General features: G+C 40.2%; 1 protein-coding gene across 14 annotated transcripts in view; it reads left to right on the forward strand.

Annotated features, from left to right (window-relative positions):
* Positions 1-19,711, forward strand: part of SORBS2 (sorbin and SH3 domain containing 2) — a 221,197-nt gene that overhangs the window by 187,665 nt on the left and 13,821 nt on the right. For all 14 annotated transcript variants that reach the window (XM_049632546.1, XM_049632549.1, XM_049632543.1 and 11 more), the window contains 5 exons: positions 327-415; positions 2,016-2,062; positions 6,635-6,749; positions 6,835-6,963; positions 8,906-9,109. In XM_049632546.1, the coding sequence (XP_049488503.1) occupies positions 327-415; positions 2,016-2,062; positions 6,635-6,749; positions 6,835-6,963; positions 8,906-9,109 (584 nt within the window). The remainder of the gene's footprint in view (positions 1-326; positions 416-2,015; positions 2,063-6,634; positions 6,750-6,834; positions 6,964-8,905; positions 9,110-19,711) is intronic.

The raw sequence follows: 19,711 nt of genomic DNA on the forward strand, positions 1-19,711 counted from the left end.
CTGAGGTGAGAAATCCCCCCCGGCATCACCCCGCGAGTATGAATTGTCTATACCAAGTGCTGCAGCATAATTACATCAGCGATGTAACAGTTACATTTGGGATTATAACACTTCTGCAACCTCGGATATTTTTCCCTTTTGCGATGCTCTGGTTTTGTGTCTTCCATCACAACTTTATCGTTTACCTATGAATCTTATACCCATGTCTTCCATTGTGCTATGTCTCTAAATCCGAAGGAGAAAACAGTTGCCACCAGGGACCATGGCTAAAAAAGGTCGGCTTTTAATTATGTGAACACTCACTCTGACCCTGTCCTTTCCCACAGACCATGAGTCCCCTAGAAGTTACTCATCCACTATGACTGACCTGGGGAGAAGTGCACCGAGGGAAAGAAGAGGAACTCCAGAAAAAGAGGTAGTTTGTTCAATAGCACTGGAGTCTTTTTTTCTGCAATGTACTTGATAAAGCACTTGCCAGCCAGAGTTTTTTCCAAAACCAGTAAAGAGCCCAGATCAAGAACATAAAAATGACGAGAGAGAAACTAGAAACACCTTCCCTGGAGGTTGAGCAAAGGACTCAAGGCAGCACGTACCCCGACCCTAGCTGTAGATGTCCCCCAACCGCGGTCCGGTTCCGGCAGCGAGGCCCCGCCGAGTCTTGACCTGACACCCGTGAATTAACAACCATGCTCTGCGAGAGTGTTGAGCTGGGCTGCCCCATGGAGGAAGGAGATTTCCCAGAACAAATTTCGCCCCTGATGTAGAGGAGAGCTCTAGGTCATCTGTGTCGCAAATCAATACAAATTCGACCTAATTTTTGCTGGCCTGCTTTTGCTGGAAAATCACTTGGAAAATCACTGCTCCTAGGAACGAGGTACCAGCTAGCTTTGTGCATGGTCCCGAGCCAGGGCTGGAGCTCAGGTTCACGCTGTCTTGGAGCCGTGAAGGTTTGACGGCAACTGAAGCTGGTCTGGGACTGGCAGCCACTCCAGGAGAATCCCTACAGGTGTCTCCTGCAGCCCAGTACCCGTGGGACCCCCCCAAAGAAGTCAGGAATGTCCCAGGTTGCCTAACATTCATGGAATCCCAAGGAAAGAGAGTGGGGTGAGGAGATAACTGAGAAATAGAAAAGGCAGAGCTGAATCGGCTAGCTAGGGCGTGCAGGGTGATTGAAGGTGAGTGTGTGTCACATCTTATCACGACTAGAAGATGAACGGCCGATTTACCGTGTCAATAAAGAATTCCTGAACCCTCCTGGGAATGCAAGATGACCAAGCCTATACTTTGGGCCACACACTCGCTTCCCAATGAGAATTGGGCTAATATTTCTTTGCTACTATGTTAATAAGTGTTAGTAAAAGGGATAATGGCTTCCTTCGTGACTTTTTCCAGTCTTTTTATTATGATTCCAAAGGAGTTGTGTTAACACATAAGACACAGGGCAACTGACCCAGGAAAAGCCAGAATTATACCTGGGACAGATCCCTCTGGAATTGTACTGCAGTGTTCATCTACCTTAGTTTCTTTTTTTTAATTTTTTTAATGTTTCCTTATTTTTGAGAGAGAGAGAGACAGAGACAGAGACAGAGCACAAGCCAGGTAGGGGAAGAGAGAGACGGAGTCACAGAATCCAAAGCAGGCTCCAGGCTCTGAGCTGTCAGCACAGAGCCCAATGGGGGGCTCGAACTCACAAGCTGTAAGATAATGACCTGAGCTGAAGTCGGCTGCCTAACCGACTGAGCCACCCAGGTGCCCCCATCTACCTTAGTTTCTAAGAAGAAATATGATATTCAGTAATTACGGTGAGCAAGCCATCTATTACACTCCTGTTATAGCTTAAATACCTAAATGAAGAACTAATTGGTTGACTTATGAATTGCATAGAGGGTTTACATTATATATGTTTACTCACTCCTTGTGCTTTCACTTCCCTTTAATTCACATGAAATTGCTTTCTTGTAAAAAAAAAAAATCCAAATTTTAAGTTAGCACTAACTGTTTACTTTCCCTTTCAGAAATTGCCTGCAAAAGCTGTTTACGATTTTAAAGCTCAAACGTCTAAGTAAGTAAGATAAATATTCATTATGTGACTTAGGTTGGCTTTAAATACTTTGGTAATACTTTAAGAGGTGAATATTCTAATGGGGTGTATTACGATAAGGTCTAAGTCCCAATTCAGCGAATTCAGCAATCAGCTATAACTAATGGTTCCTTCACAATTAATTGGGATACGGCTAATTCTATTTTCATTTGTAATTTTCTTGAGAAACATTGGGTTTTAAGTGACACTGAACATCTAGTGTACCATGAGTTCAAAAGGATAGGGCAAATAAAACGGAATTAAGAATCTTGTTTTCGGGGCACCTGGGTGGCTCAGTCGGTTAAGCGTCCGGCTTCGGCTCAGGTCATGATCTCGCAGTCTATGAGTTCAAGCCCCACGTCGGGCTCTGTGCTGACAGCTCAGAGCCTGGAGCCCGCTTCAGATTCTGTGTCTCCCTCTCTCTCTGCCCCTCCCCCACTCATGCTCTGTCTCTCTCTGTCTCAGAAATAAATAAAGGTTAAAAAAATTTTTTTAAAAAAAGAATCTTGTTTTCTAGAAGTTTTGTGTCAAGAATAGCATAAAAATTCAGTGTTGGGGAATAATTAACACTCACTGGGAGAATTTGATAACACCTATTTATCCAACTATATCCAGGATAGTTTGTGGGATTGAAGGGTAGAACTGTGTACAAAGATTCTTCGAGTAATATCTCCATGTCTTAACACTCAAAACTTGGAGATCCTGAGCAAAATTGTCTCCCGTGGTCCTTTTTTTCTTTTTTCTTTTTCTTTTTCTTTCTTTATTTTTTGAGACAGAGGTGGGGGGGTGGGAGAGAAGAGAAAGGGAGAGAGAGAGAGAGAAAATCCCAAGCAGTCCCCACACTCAGTGCAGAGCCCAAAGTAGGGCTGGACCCCACAGGAGATCATGACCTGAGCTGAAATCAAGAGTTGTACACTTAACGGACTGAGCCACCCCTCCTCCTGCACTCTTTTGATATTAGTGTTTTCATACTCCTTTGCTGCAGTATTTTTTTTAACCTTTGTCCTTATGAACTTGTTCATCAGATGGGCATGTGGTTAAGAAAGGCTAGGGAGGGAGGCAGTCTCCCAGAAGTGTCATGGCCCATGTGTACAGACCTTATTTAAGAAACTTTGGTCTCCATTAGAATTGAAGATATTGAAATCATTGTACATTGGCATTAAATTATCCTTTGTTGTTTAGACGGAACATATATAATATATATATAATACATAATAACAAAATACTTTATTCATTAAAATGCATATTATATTACTAGTTCTAGAAACTGTCTCTGACATAAGACATGTAAAAAGATAAAATCACTCAGATTTTCGTAATGCTGCTGAGATGGAGAATGAACTAAATAGGAAAATGCTATTTAGAAATTAAGATGTTGGGGCACCTGGGTGACTTAGTCAGTTAAGCATCTGACTCTTGGTTTCGATTCAGGTCATGATGCCACAGTCGTGAGTTCGAGCCCTGCATCAGGCTCTGTGCCTCTCTCTCTGTCTCTCTCTCTGTCTCTCTCTCTCTCGCTGTCTCAAAATAACTAACTAAATAAACATTTTTAAAAATTAAAAAACAGAATTTAAGATGTCAAACGTGGCTTAAATCGGGTATTTAAAAAAATCCTGACGAAAGCTTACCTCTTTTTTCCTTTTTTGATGAGATAAGTAACACCTGCTTCGTGCCTACCACCTTCTCGCCCTTATTACTGCTCTGTGGTTATGGTGCGACAACGTGCATGATGCATGCTGATTTCATAAGCGAACGGTACAGAACATGTAAATGTCATTTCTTCTTTGTGACAAGCCATCAAAAGCTTTTTTAAATGTATGAACCCCTGAGGAATGACAGGGCATATGACACGGGAAAGGTATCCACCCAGGGCCCACCGCTTTTTGACAAGGCTCAATAAAAAACAAGCCGTGAGAGAAAGGTGAGGTGTAGTGCAGAGGCGAGTGTTGGGGTGTTGATTGTGTCGCTGGATTTTGTTTGCTCCAGTTGCCAAGCCTGATGCCATCCTCCAAGGCCATGTCCTCCTGGTGCAAGCTCCGAGTCAGCAAGGGTTCCAGGCTTGCAAATGGCACAGCCCTCCTGCAGGGTTATCTGCAACCCCCCCCCCCCCCCCCCGCCCCGCACCTTTCACCAAATCTTCCTAAACCAACAGGATCTAATTGTGTAAGCCTTCAGGGAAGTCGATTCAGTAATCACCCATGGAAGTCATCCCATAATGTTAGCAAAAAACAAAAACAAAAAATGTTTCCCACATACCATAAATACATTTATCTGACTGCCGTTCAATCATATTCCTCTCGTTCTGTTTTTAGGAGACATAAAGAGCACTCCCCAGTGTAGTTAACCTATTTGACACAAAAATCGAGGTTCTGGACGACTCACACAGCTTTCAAAGACTCACACACCCAGAAGCACTGACTGTTAACAAAGGCCCAGCCACATTTTTACGTGCTTTTAATTAATAGCTAGATGTGGGTGCTTTTTTGTGCCTAACATCTTATAAACAAGAGACAGACATATCTGCTTTAAAGAAACATCTGTTTTAAAAGCTACTTGTCTTAAAAAAACAAAACTAAAATAAAATAAAATAAAATAAAATAAAATAAAATAAAAGCTTCTTGTCTTTACCTAATGCAAAAAGTTTAATTTTTTAACAACACAGCTAACGATACAGCTCAGTAACTCACCAGACATAATGTCTCAATTGTTAAATAGGAAAAAAACATAAAACGTCATTTCCAAAGGTTGTCAGTGGCCACCATTCTAAAAGGGTTTGGGAGGGAGAAAGCAAGCTTACCATTATGGGACTCAGAAATTCTGGGTCTGAGACGCAGTTTTGAAAGCTGTTAAGTGAGATTTCTGTCCTTTATGTAGAAGGCTTAAAACGTTTAAATACAAGCCTTTAAAAATAGAAAAGATTTCTTTTCATATTTGAAAGAAAAAGTTTTCTCTAATTGACTTGTTTTTTAAAAAAAGCTAAGCTTCCTAGTCTCATTTCCAGAAACAAAACACACCTGGTACTCAGAAAGCTATTGGATTGCAAACATTAAATATTTTGTTTTTTGTTTTCTACATCAGGCATTTGCATAAAAGAAGGGAGTGTTGTATTTGAATGTAAGACTCCTTGAATCTCCTCTGTCTTTAGGGTTACTGAAAATTTAACACACTTTCAATGCGAAGATTTTAACACTTCGAACTGTGCAATAATTCTTTAATTAGCAACAGTTTTTTATTTTTTTTATTTGAGAGAGAGAGTGCACACAAGTGGGAGGGGGCTCGGGGTGGGCAGTGCAGAGAGAGAGGAGAGAATCTTAAACAGGCTTTGTGCTCAGAATGGAGCCCAACTCGGAGCTGGATCCCACGACCCTGAGATCATGACCCGAACTGAAATCAAGAGCCGGACGCTTAACTGAGCCACCCAGGTGGCCCTAATATGTAACAGTTTTTCAATTAATTATTTTAATCAATGAGAAATACGCTACATCTGATATCCAGCTCTCTTCATGATCCATTCTGCACATATAAACGATCCAACTCAAGATTCTGAACTAAACATTGCAGAAGATTCCAGAATGGGGAGGCAGATGTGTAGGAAAGTAGGGCTCTTGGGAAAAGATGTGAAATAAGTGTCCTCCAACAAAACGTAATTACGAGGGCAAAACAACAAACAGACAGTTACCTGGATAATGAAGCCGTCAAAAACAGATGCAGTGGGGATGAGAAGGTAGGCATGAATTATCTAAAATAAGTAATGTTTTTATAGCTTAAAACTACATACCCACATCTACCTACTTAGGAAATAAGCAGGCATATAGGTTTCTTCTTAGAAATAACCAAAATGGAAAAGCATAGATGGTGTCCTGAAAATACTTTTACTTTTTAAAAACAAAAGCTATAAAGGCAGCAAGCAACCCGTGCATGTCTTTACACTTAAAACATGTTTATGTCTGAGCTCCATTGAAGAATAAAATCTTTTTCTTTACACAAAATAAATTCCTTATCAAGATATGCCAGTTAAATAAATGCCCGACAACCAGCTTCCAAGACGTGTAAATAAAAATTTTTCTGATGATGGTGCTTCGGTGCTAAAGCTACTTATTCTCCTTATTGTAAGCTTTAGCACATCCAAGGGGGCCAGAAAGAAAGAGAAGTTAAGGTTCTATCTCACTAGCTTCAGAACTAACAAGATCAGTGCAGAGCGAATCTATCATTACGCCAAGCCTAACAACTCCCCCACAGTAAACTAATGATTACACAGCAATAGTCCATCCTTGCCTTTCAATTTCGTATCAGTTTGCCTGTGCCTTGTATCAAACACGAGGTTTCTATTTGTTCGGTTTTTGAAATCACTTTTAAAGTTATAAGTGAATTCTGAGGGTTTGCAACGAAAATCCTGATGTAACTGGGCTTGACAGATTATTCCATACTGAAAGTACGTTTCTCAGCCAAATACAGATCAAGTGAGAGTGTTGATCTTAAGAGTGTAATGGCTACGGGGGGGGGGGGGGGGGGGGGGGGGGCGGGGAACCCAACCCTGAAACGTGTCTCTTCCAGGGAGCTGTCATTTAAGAAAGGAGATACTGTCTACATCCTCAGGAAAATTGATCAAAATTGGTATGAGGGAGAGCACCACGGGAGAGTGGGCATTTTTCCCATCTCCTACGTGGAGGTAAGTCCTACCCCTTCCCTCTCCCATGGCTGCTGTTTCCAAAGTCGCCACAGATCAAGAATAGATAACTTTTTTTCCCTCGTAGAAACTCACGCCTCCTGAGAAGGCACAGCCTGCAAGACCGCCTCCCCCAGCCCAGCCTGGAGAAATCGGAGAAGCTGTAGCCAAATATAATTTCAATGCTGACACAAACGTGGAGCTGTCGCTGAGAAAGGTACCCTGGCCGTTGTCGTCAACAGTGCTTTTGAAAGGCTGTGTATTTCCAAAACTAAAATAGGTTATCTATTTCCTTGGACGTTTTTGTGTTTCCCCCATGTGCTACAAAGGACTCTATGAGGCCACCCTGAGGCGCTGTTACCTACCGCTCCGTGTCCTTCCAGAAGAGGTCCCCTGGGGGATGCACAGCTTCTCAGAGAGACTTTCCCTCCAGGCTTAGCATGGCAGGTTCCACGTCTCCTCCAAGGGGCGCCTCAGGCTGAACAGCCAGGAGCTCTATACATGGAAACATCAAAAGGAAAAGCACTTGCATACACTTCAAAATATTGTTTGTCCTGCTGCCTTATTATTCAAATTAAAAAAAAAAAATGGGTGTTTCAACATTTACTTTTATCTTGGAATCCAGGAATGGTCCTAACGTAATGAAGGTACTTCTCCCTACAGAGCCTTTTTGAGGAGACATTTTTGTGCAGGGCTGTTCCCCTGATCAGCCTTCTCTAGGCCTCATGACTGACCCAAATTTCACTAGCAACCGATCCAATTCTAGTATGTTAGTAATATCAGGAAGAACTCTTTTTCTAATTTTTTAATGTTTAGTTATTTATTTTGAGAGAGAGAGAGAGAGAAAGAGAGGGCATGGGGGGAAGGGGTAGAGAGTGAGGGAGAGAGAATCCCAAGCAGGCTCCGTGTTGACAGAGCCCTATGTGGGGCTCGAACTCAGGAACTGTGAGATCATGACCTGAGCCGAAACCAATCACTGGATGTTTAACTGACTGAGCCACCCAGGTGCCCCCAGAAAGAACTCTTTTTAATTTGTTTCTGCACAGAAAGATCAAACGAACTATCTTCATGATTTGCTAAACCATCACATTCGTTTGTTTGAGTCGACCACGTGTCTGCACAGAGCACAGGCTAGAGAGTCACAGGCAGGGTGGTTCTAGAACTCCTTCGCCTACTGGCGAATCCCTTAGCCAGGGGCAAGGAAGGCAAATGACATGGTTCTTGTACCGGCAGAACCTCATCCCATTCTCCCTTCTCGGCCCTGGTTCTGCATCATCAACCCATCGTCTACCGTCCCAGCGACAACACAACATTCCATGAACCATCCCGGCTGATGTTTCATACTATAAAGAGAAGCTTCTGCCAATGCAATTTATAGCTCCAGCAACAGCCTGGCAACAGCAGTGTGCTGCCCAGAAAATCAGTGCAATTTTAACATTAGGGAGATTTACTTTTCCTCGGTTATGTTCTATGCAGAGGCCAATCAGAATGGATAGTGAGTGGTGTTACACGATCTTGATCCAGACCAGGTGGGTGTCGGCCCTGGGCACAGCTGTGGATTATCTAGGGTACGTCCTTTGCCCCATCCTGCCAGCCTTACTCTTTGCTCCTGCTTACCACATGTAGATCAAGAAAGCAAAACGGTATGCCATTCAACTTCCTCCCTTCCGGAGCTTGACTTCCGTAATCCATTTCAGATACACAATCACAGCGAGCTGAGTTGCACTGTTTTGAAGCTCTTCCTGCAGAAGGTCGTTTCCCCGAATCCTGTCAATGATAGGATAACGCTACTGTCATTGAGGTTTTCCCTGTTAAACTATTCTGCTTTTTAAAGTAACTGATACAAGGCATTTCACATGGTACCGGTGTGAACATGTGTAAGCCCATTCACACAAACCAAGCATCCTTAGGGGAGATTCTAATGTCATCGATGAATGATTACGTATCGTACATGTTGATAATCTGTAATTTGGGAATGAGCTCAGAGCCTTCATTTTCATTCCCCTGACAAAAACAAACAACAAACAACAATCATAACAACTGGAGGTATCAAACTTTCCCAGATGGAAAGCTATTGCTTATTAGAAACCTTTGACAATTGACAGTTTTTATGTTACCACATCTGTATTTATAATGCATTTTCCTAATATTCATTGCAGGGAGATAGAGTTATTCTTCTTAAAAGAGTTGATCAAAACTGGTATGAAGGTAAAATTCCAGGAACCAGCAGACAAGGCATCTTCCCTGTTTCCTACGTAGAAGTTGTCAAGAAGAATACAACCAAAGGTGCTGAGGACTACCCTGACCCTCCAATACCCCACAGCTATTCTAGTGATAGAATCCACAGCTTAAGTTCAAATAAGGTAAGAAGACATCCTAGCATATTAGCGTCATGTTTGGGAGCTTGATGCAAGATCATCGACATGGGATGTTAGGCATAGACTAAAACATCATACCTATTGCAAAGCGACAAAATGTACATGTTATGTTTCTGAGTGTGCGTGCCATGTCAAGTCAATATAATTGAATCTTTCTGAGGGGTGCTAGCACAAAGGTTTCATGCTTGATTTGGATAATTTTATTTTCAAAGTAAAATACTGAAAGAGAAAACATTAGCATCATAAAATCCTCTATGATATACGTCTGTATGTATGTATGCAATTATAGCTGCTTTTTGAAACTCAATTTTTTTCTGAAGCTTGATTTTATTTTTAGATATGCATGTTTTACATGGATTCTATGCAGGTGTAAGTAGTATATATAAGTATAGAATGTATTGATAGGTAGATAGATAGATCCCAAAATGGTTTATTTCAACAACACATGGTAATTGAGTTGACAAAATTCTATGAAAGTCTTAGGGTATTTTGGTACAGAAAGAGAGAAAGTAAAAATTTTTAATTAAGGTCTGTAAGTCAGTTTGTTTATTAGTTTGAATGAAAATGTCATTGGTTCTTAGGAGTCCTCAAGTTTGTTTTATTAGGTTTAGGATGATTTCCACTGTCTCACTAGAGCCAGTAGCTAAAGATAATTACCTTTCTCAACATGTAGTTTAAAAGGGACTTTGCTTCCTGAACTGGTTGATTAGAAAAGGCTATTCCAAAAAAGAAAAAGAAAAAGAAAAGGCTATTATTCTACTTTCTTTACTCACAGTGTGAAATTGTTCTTAATTTTCTATTGAATTATATATAATATGTTGTGTTCTTCTCATGGATGGTATTTAGGGATTTCTGTCTCCTTTTCATTGACTTTCAAGAGTAAAACTTTAAATTACCAAGGAATTATTTCCAAAATATTGTAAGTACTTCCCAACATTTGAAACATTTTGTTTCCCATAACTTACTGAAAATTTTAACTGAGACCAAGGCTGGGACATGGAAAACTAAACCATTTGGCCCTCGCAAAATAACATCAACATCACAGACATGAAATCATTTCATGTCCCAAAGCAAGAGAGCATCCCCAGTGACCTAAACTACTCCTTGAAAATGAGTCTACAAGGATTTTACATATGTAAATGAGCTAAGAATCTACTATCCGAAGAGAAGCATTTTCTTTTAAAAGGGCATTTTATTTATTCTACTCTTTGAAGACTGGGTTTCCGTTGCAGGGTAATTGCTGTAAATCCCTTATCACTGAATAATAGAACAGTTTGGCAACACTGGATAACAGAACGGTAATCAGATTGTGTCTGGTTGATAATAAAGTTTTCCAGAATCTTCTTTAGTAGGTTGACTTCACTACCAGAGCTTAGCGTTAAGAGAGCAAAATCCTTCCTTCAATAGTTCCTACTGATAAAAAGACAATATCAGAACCTTCAACCATATATTTGTCTTATTTACCATTCAGTCATCTTAAAAAACTACCAGATGAATTTCAAAGCAACTGTACCTTCAAACAAAATATTATAAGAAAGAATAGGCATTTATCTAGAAAGCCTTATTTAATATTTAAGAAATTCTTCCATAATGTCTTAATTAATACTGGCAATGTAATACTGTAGATCACAGTGTTTTAATCCTTGTTGTGGATATGATTTAAATGTATTTTCAGTTTCCTAAACTTTCTCTTAGAATACCAGATTTTACGATTTATAAATAGAGAAATTTCACTAAAAACTAATTAGTGTTTTATTCTCACTGCTGGGAAGAAAATATGTTGAAAAGCTTATGTCCATAATTTGGAAAAAAAAAAAATGCTTAATGATTTCGACCCATCTGGTAATCTATGATATCATTGACTTAATAAGGGAAACTTCTCACTAGTGTTGAACTGGATCATTTTCAGAAAAAGAACTATAATATACTTCTAAGCCATGACATCCAAAATACACGAAATGTTATGTATCCTATTTTCTAACTGGTATTTGCAAATAGAGGAAAGAACTCATTGACTCATGCATCACTCTGACACATTCAAATCACATTTCCTGACATACTATCTTTATTTTAGGGGAGATCCAAATGGAAGTTGATACCATTTCTGATATTTCTGCTTTTAGTGTAGTTGAATCCAATTCGAATGCTTTAGGGAGGAAAGGTAATTATGTGATTTTTGTATTATAGGTATATTTATGTTATGTAGGTATCTCAGATACGTAATTTGCCTTTTTGTAGAAGCAAGTCCATTGTAAAGCTAAGCATTTGGAACCTGTTAACATGTATACTGGCAACCGTCGTGGTAACAGCACCAGAGTAGTGGCAGTAATAGTGACAGTGGTAGTCATGACAACAGTGGGATTGAAAGATCTTTCTTCCTTGTCTACATAGTATTCCTGACCATGAGAGAAAATGAAAGCAAAAAGTAATCATCTAGAATTCTTATGTGTTTCACAGAGGTTCAAAATCTGTTATTCTGTTGCATAACGAAGAGCATAAGATAGAATGCTGGCCAATAAGAGAATTTCTCTAGACTATGAAATGAGACTTAGGTAATTTCTGTCTTACTAAAAACTGAACATAGACAGGACCTGCTAGGGGTGGCTATCTATCTAGTAACAGACCACATGTATACTATCACTTTGCATCAGGTGCTAGGAGGACTAAAGACCACCTGAATCTTCTGTTAGGATGCTCACGTGAGTTTTGTGACTCTTTGGCTTATATACCCCCACCCCAAGGTGACAGGACATCATATTTCCTTTAAAAAAATAGCTAAATAAATTGTATTAATGCCCCATTCCGGTTAAAGGACACAGAAGTCAAAAGTTAAGTGGCCTTAGGACCAAGAGTGCCGAGTGCATGAGTGAGGTCTCATCCTAAATAACCAACGAGAAAATGCATCTCCAAAATCTTCCAGACCCAAACCATCTCCCTGGAGAGAATGACAGTAAAATGCCATCCACCAGACTGTCAAGGCCTTCCTACGTACAGCATGTAGCATTCTTTCCAGTTCAGCAATAGAATGTCTTAGAATGTTTCTAGGCAGCCCTTCCAGAACTACTTTTAAGGAATTTACGTTACCATTCTGTTTTGTTCAATATATCCAAAATATACTGATAATAGTAAGATCCACTGAAATATATTTTTACTTCAGGAGATTAAGTTTCATAAATTATACTCCACAGGTTTACATAAAAGAATGGGAGTCCTAGCAGAAGTTTACTCCCCTTAAAATCATATGTTCCCTTTCTATGTAAACATTTACTTTGGGTTTTTTAAACCTTGAAGTAGTAGTTATCTTTAGTTTCATTCTGATCAGGGGTTTCTGCTCTTGGAAAATATTTTTCAGAATTGATTCACTGGGAAATGTATTCATGCATAATGATGTAAAAATATTTTATGCCATACGCTATAATTACGTTGCAAAACATAAGTGAAAAAATCATGGAAGTTCAAAAGATTTGGCACTCTTACAGGCAGAAAGAACAGTAGTAAACAAATTCAGGGAATAAGAAAAGGTTTCGTTATTGGTTTTCATTTTACAGTAACGTTATTTCAGAGTCATGTGTGAAGCCTAGTTTAAAAGAGCTGATCCCCTAGATAAAATCACTTAGGGATTCACTGTCTGACCTTCTTATCTCTACTACAGCTTTACCTTATCATTTGACACCTAAGACCCCTTCCAAATACTAGGAGAGTTTCATTGTTCAGATAACCTTCCAGTTAACATGCGAAGGATTTTATTTAAATTCCGCAAAAATATCCACAAATCGAGACCACGGCGTAAAATATGTTTCTATTTATTACCACAACTTCCCTGCATTTCTCTGTCTCTGTGTTTTGATGTATGATTTTCTTGGTTTACATTTTAACCTTATAATCCCTGCTCGTTTCTAAGTTGGCTTTCAGTGAACCAGCCCCTCCTCCCACGCACAAAGCTTCACCGGGCTCAGATAGGACAGCCCAGGGGCGGCTGCGTCTGACAGCCGAGTGCCCACCAGCAAACCCTCTGACCCCAACACCGCCTCACTCTCTGGACAATTTCTTGGATGAATTGGAGAAGCTTGGTGCTTTAACCTTACCAGCCGACCAAGCCAAACCAAATATCCTAGAGGAGATCGTCCTCGAAATTAAGGAGGAGCCCTCAGATCTCCTCCCCTTGCCTCCAGCATCCGCACCTGCCAAATCCCCTTCTTCTCTGCTGCCTTTCCCCCGCTCAGGGGTGACCTCAGCCGCAGTCCGGCCTTCTGAGGCAACACCACTTCAAGATCCCAGAAAGACAACTCAGAACAAATGTGCAGGTTTGACAAAAATACGAAAGGGCTTTGGAGGCCCTGAGAAAGTACCCGAAGTCCTAGGTGACAAGTTTGTGGCCTCTGCACACACTAATGTGGCTCCCTTGCCCAAAAGTCTCCCCGCCATCGGAGAGGAAGATGAGGATATCTATGAGGGGTTTCTGTCAGGCATCCCAAGAGGGCCAGAGTGTCGAGAAGCGGATGCCTTGTGGTGTGCCCGCGACGGCACAGAGGTGACACCAAGCCTGAACATCGAAGAGGAGGAAGAAGAGAGGCAACCTGACTGTTTAAAATATCCAGTAGCCACCCCCACAGACCCTAGGATCCCTAAGGAAGACAGCAGTGCAGTGAAAACCAGTACTGAGGTATTTTAACCTTGCCTAATTACCAAAGAACTAACCCGTCTTAACTATATTTAGCTAGTACAGTTAATCACATTACTAAACGTCAATTTTGGCATTGCCCTAAAAGGCTTCCTCTTAAGAAACACAAGCACTACGTAAGTTGGGGGTGGAGGGGTGTATGGAAACTCACCAAATTTTAGTAAGATGATGTAAATGTCTGATGTCATTCCATTATTTGATTGTGACTAGAAATTCATATTTCAAACAGTCTATAATTGATAGTCTTCCTGACTTTTTGTTATTAATAATGATAGCTACATAGTTGAACTCTTACTGAGTATCAGACAGTGTTCTAAGAACTCTTTGTCAATGAGATGGGTTATATTATTAGCCCCACTTGAGAAATTAGAAAACTGATACACAGAGAGACGAGTCCAATTCCAATGGCAGTTTGTAAAAAGGGAGAGAGACAGAACCAAAAGGCACGCCGGTACCCTTTTAACTCTCGGAAGAAATAATTTCTTCAGGTTGGTGACCACTTAAGACTACTAATGCATTTTCATCTTACAAAGAATCTTGAGCAGTGATTTTAATTAGTAAAGAGGGGACATGCCTAAATCTTTAGTTTGTAAATTTTTCTCTTAAGACAAAAACAAAACTTCATTTCTCACATATGTAACCTGCAATTTAGAAAGAAAATACGATTACTGGCAAATACTGAAATTAGGAAACAAAATGTTTTATATCATGCTGCTCTGCAGTCACTTTCCCCCATGGATCGTCTATTTTAAAATCTTAGAAAACAAAAATAATTTTTAAAATCCCATAGTTTTCTATTAAGACCTTGCCAATAACAAATATAGAGGCACGTGGCCTGTACTATAGGACGTTCGTGGGCTTAAATAATGATCAGTGCCTATGAGACCCCTGGACATCCACAAAACCCCGAGGCTTGGCTAGTTCCTCAACCAGGAGAGAAAAGGTCATCTGCACAAAGAACCCAGCCATGCCTGTATTTGTATAAAATAAACAAATACACTACTTAGTAAAAGAGATCATTCATTACAGAAAGTCAAGCATGTTTCTAAGTCAGTTATTCAAATAGCTGCTGGCACACATCAGTTCCCCGGCTTTGTAACTAACCAGCTAGAAATCGTAATCTACTTTACAAGCAAGTAACAAAGAGTCATTGCAGGTTTGTAGTTTTTCCTTCATGTTTAGAAGCAGCCATCCTGTAAATATATTCTAAAATTGTAGACTATGGGGGGTTCTTCTGTCCAGCCACCCACATCAGAAAAATGATCACACTCACTGGGGATTTTGAGTCAAATTCGAAAGAAAAAGTTAAGCAAGAATTTAAAGCAAGAATTTGTCATAAATGTCACTTCCCAGGGCATTTGGTAACTTGAACATTATTCAACTTTGGGGGATATTCTCTAAAGACCACATAACCTCATTCTGGGCACAAGTGTAATCACATCTTGTCTTTCCTCAATCTTTAAGCCGCCTTCATTTTCTCCGGGAGATCGAACGTCTACACCTTTTCCCAGCGGTGTCCTTCCCTCCCTTCCTTTCCATTCTCCCTGGGCCTCTGTCTCTGACTTGGCCTCTACACTTTCTCAGACTACCCAGCCCTACACACCTCCCCTTCTCCCTAAATACCCTTATCAACAGGAGATAAATTCACCAAAATTAAAGGTAACTGCATCCCGAGTGTGGTTTATTGCATGCCTTTAAATGAATTTTATTAATTAAATGTATTTAGATTTGTGCCATCTTACAAGTTCTAAGAAGTCGTGTAAATATTGGTTGCTAACTTTTAACATCATTGGCATGGCCTCTATCCCAAAAATTTAAAAGACACGCTTGCATACCCAAAATCAATTTTACATAGAAAAATAAAAAGCAATCATTAGGTATTTTTTTGGAGAACCATCCCATTCAAAGACATCAGCTTGGTGCCTGTCATCTCCTGTCACTTCTCAGTGGGCTCACTGCCTCCCACGTTTCTCACCCATCAGCAGATTCAGCAGAGCCCAAGGGCAGGATGATCTTCAGCACTGTCTTGAGCTCTGTTCTTCCACAAAACTGAAGTAAATTAATGAGGATGCAGGAATGATACTTCCCTTTGTTAAAAGCACCCAACTCAGAGCCCTGTGGGCTGGCAGTTCCCCTAACTTTCAACTCCCCATAAGGACACCAGTAAAAAAGACTTTCAACAAAATTAATGACTGGCCCTGGAAAGACATTTAATGACAACCACAGCATGAAATGACTCCATCACAGAAAAGCTTGGCTTCTACAATCAGCATGATCCTGAAATCTCTTCCTTTAGACAAAAGGTGATAGACTTCAAGTAATAACCCATCCTCACATCCAATGTTTTGAATGTGAATGAGAGCCTCTGCAGTTAAGGGAAAACTCGAAGGCTCTGGTAGAGTCGAGTTTCTTTACCAGGAAGCACCAACACCAGAGATACTCATCTGCACGATACTCCCAACTCCCATCACTAACTCCATCCAACAAAATAGTCCAATGTGAATGTGAATTCATCTTATGTGTGAAAGGAATTTTTGAAAAAGTGGAATACTTTAAAGACTAGTTGCTCTTTGCCCTTTGAGATTTCATTTTGGCCGGCATGAAATAATTAGGAAATCTTAAAAATAATAATACTTTAGATATTATCTAAGACCAAGAATTTGCCCCACCCACCCCCCGCCCCCATTCCTTCTGTGGTTCTCTTTTTAAGGCCAAAGTATTTATTCCCTGTCTTTCCCTACTTGTTCTTTAGCCCTTAAACTTAGTCAATAAATGGCTAAATAACTTTAGAATCAGTTTGGATTTTTAGAATTTAGAGAGATAAAGATCATTCACTGGCATTGTACTATCAAGGACAAAACCAAGATTTATGCAAGTTCATTCTTCAAGAACCAAGCTCAACTGATACACACGTTAGGTGTCAGTTGTTTGCAGAATGGTATGAGAATGGACATATTTACAATAACAATGTTTCCAAAGAATACTTTTCATAACTACATCAAATAACTAACTCCAGAAAAATGAAGTGGTTTTTTTTCTCTATTTTATCTCATACTCAAGAGCAAATGATAACTTTCAATCCCCCACTGAGTTTTTGAAAACCTTATAAATGTCTTTTTCTATTCATTGGAAAGATATAAGTTGATGAATTCGTTGGTGCTTATTGTAAATATAAATGCAAATTGAAACAGCTGCAAATCTCAGGCCATTATTATAGTTTAACCCCACGTCTGATACTGATAAACTGTGCAGGCTTGAGTCCTCTAAGAAGCCTTCCTATTTCTTCCATTTCAAGAATGTTATACGTTATGCTCGTTACCAAGAAAGTAACCCTGCACTAAAAGCAAAGATAAAATAAAATTTTAATAATGTTTTAGTAGGTATAGCATAGTATGCATGAATCATTACACTTTTATCAATCCTTGTCAACCATTTAATGCACTTTTATTCTTTTAATAAAATTTGGTGCAATTTTACTCCTGTGAAGTATCTTCTGAGACAATGTAAGCCTGTCATATCCAATCCAAAATCTTCCATAAACGCAAAATTCACCAACACGTTATCGATGACAGAAGGCTGAAAATGTACATATAAATTGTGAGCAATGCATAAATCAGAAACCAATATTTTCTCTACTCTTTTGAACATCTTTTTTTTAATAATGGTTTTTCATAATAAAAATTATCATAATTCTCAGTTCTCCTATAAGCCGAACTTCCAATTCCATCTAAGAGACTTATGGCATGTGGACTCTTTATGAAGAGATAGAAGGACTCTTCTTTGGGCTTCTTCCAAGAAACTCAATTTTTGTGGGCCCATTGGGAAGTCTCCTCACTCTAAAGCCATCCCATCAGAGAGTGACCCCCTTGAGCACGGTTTCCAACATGGAATTAAGCCCTGATTCTTCCTAATATGTTCAAATGATCTTTCCAGCTGTTTCTCCACATCATTCTAACAGCTAAATGTCTTTTTCCTCTATGAGCCTTGATGTTTGTAGAACCCCTCCCCGCATCAGTCGAAATGGGGACAGCTGCTGTGCCAAAAAACTCAAAATAACAACAGCTTAAACAACATACAAGTATATTTCTCTGGTACCTAAGTGTCGGGCATCCAGGGCTGGTATGTGGCTCCAGAATCATCAGAAAACCCAGGAGATTCCATTTTATTTTTGCACATCATCTCCCCAGTGAGAAGCCTCCACTGCCTGGTCCAAAGTGGTTGCACCAGCTCTCGCAGCCCCTTCCTATTGTGTATCCCGTCTGTCAGAACTTATCACATGAGCACATTTAGATCCAAGGAAGACTTTATTCAGAAGGTCCATGTGCCTATCAGGATTCTAGTACAGAGGACAGACAAGAAAAGAATGGATACTGGAGCACATCAAGCATTCTCTGCCATAACCCCTTAGAGAAAAATGTTTAATGCGTTTCGTATCCACAGACTGCAGATTTGAGGTCAGTCATCATAAAAACTTTCTTCAGTGAGAGTTTAGAAAATCATGTTTTTATTGAAAAGTCCTTTCTTTAGTCCTGCTGAAGTTCCCATAAGTGACCCAAATACTTGTCAAGGACAAGTGGTAGATCCTGTCCACTACTGGAAAGAAAATAAAGCATACTCACGCACAAGAAAGGTTAGCTTATTCACTGTCCTATTAAAAATCTTACTTTGGAAGAACGCCAAAATAGTCACAAGGTGGAGTTAGGACAATACTCAGTATTTAATTATATTTCACCATTTTCCCCCAGAAAAGCCATGTTTTCTTCCTATGTGTTTTGTCAGAAAATTTGCCCCAATAAGCAATTGAGACTTTTTATGAAACTTTATGGGTATTGAGTGAAATTTCCCTCTATTTTACCTTGCATCTACTCAAATGTGCACAAAAAAAAAAAAAAAAAAAAAAAAAACAGGTCCAATCTGAGGGTGTCTTGAATCCCACTGTTAAACATTCTATTAAAGACGTACAAATTCTTGTATGTGTTCTTAGCCATCGATATCGCACTCAAACATCTTCTTTATGCCAGCTTCTCTCTGTAAGTCTTTCTCTGCTGTGCCTGTTGAGTTCCGTATGAAAGCGGCACCTGACGCCTGTGGTGTGAAACCTACAGGCAGCCAGAAGAGCTGTCTGCAGACTGGTGAACCCTTCCCGCTCTGCTGCTATGCAAGAGTTTGGCATGCCATGTGCGTGTGCATGAAAAAACAAAACAGGAAAGCTTCTCCTGAAGGCTGTAAACCGAAGACAAGAACTAACTAACCTCTTATGGCTTTTCCAGGCTGACTTAAAAAGCGAGATATTTGTCTTGGGTAAGCCTCCGCGTAGCCCAGTGATGTCTAGGAGACACTGCAGCTCACCTGTCAGAGGGCTCAGCGGTTCCCACAGGGTAGGGTCAGAACGCCCCACCTTGAGCCAGGCACCCTGGCCATTCACCCCCAGTGGGTGGCTCCTCCTTAATTGTCATTGCTGTGCTTTGCCCATAAAGTAGGGCCAGAGGTACCCTTGAGACAAAGTGACCCCAACCATGATGAGCTATGAAATCAGATCAACACAAATATCCTCTGCTGTCTTTAAGCAATGTGTTTTCCTTTTGTGTGTGTGTGTGTGTGTGTGTGTGTAAGCTTTCCAAAATCCAAAAAGGTCTGACCAGATTCTCATGGTACAAAGGAGGGCGTAGCATATGTCATCTTCTACGTCCGTCTCAGGTTTCCACGTTCTCTGTAAATCGCTGTTTTCCAGTCACGGTTTTTAGTGCGAAGAATAAGGCTGCTACCAATCATATACTGAACTCGCACGCTTCCAGTGATGTTTGCTTCTGTGGCATTCCGTTTATTTCAGTTTTTTGTTTTGTTTTGTTTTTCCCTTTAAATTCACGATTGTTGTTGCAAAATACCCTGTTGCTCTGGTGATGTGT

This window comes from Panthera uncia, chromosome B1 (assembly GCF_023721935.1).
Source record: "Panthera uncia isolate 11264 chromosome B1, Puncia_PCG_1.0, whole genome shotgun sequence".
In the NCBI taxonomy this organism is placed as follows: Eukaryota; Metazoa; Chordata; class Mammalia; order Carnivora; family Felidae; genus Panthera; species Panthera uncia.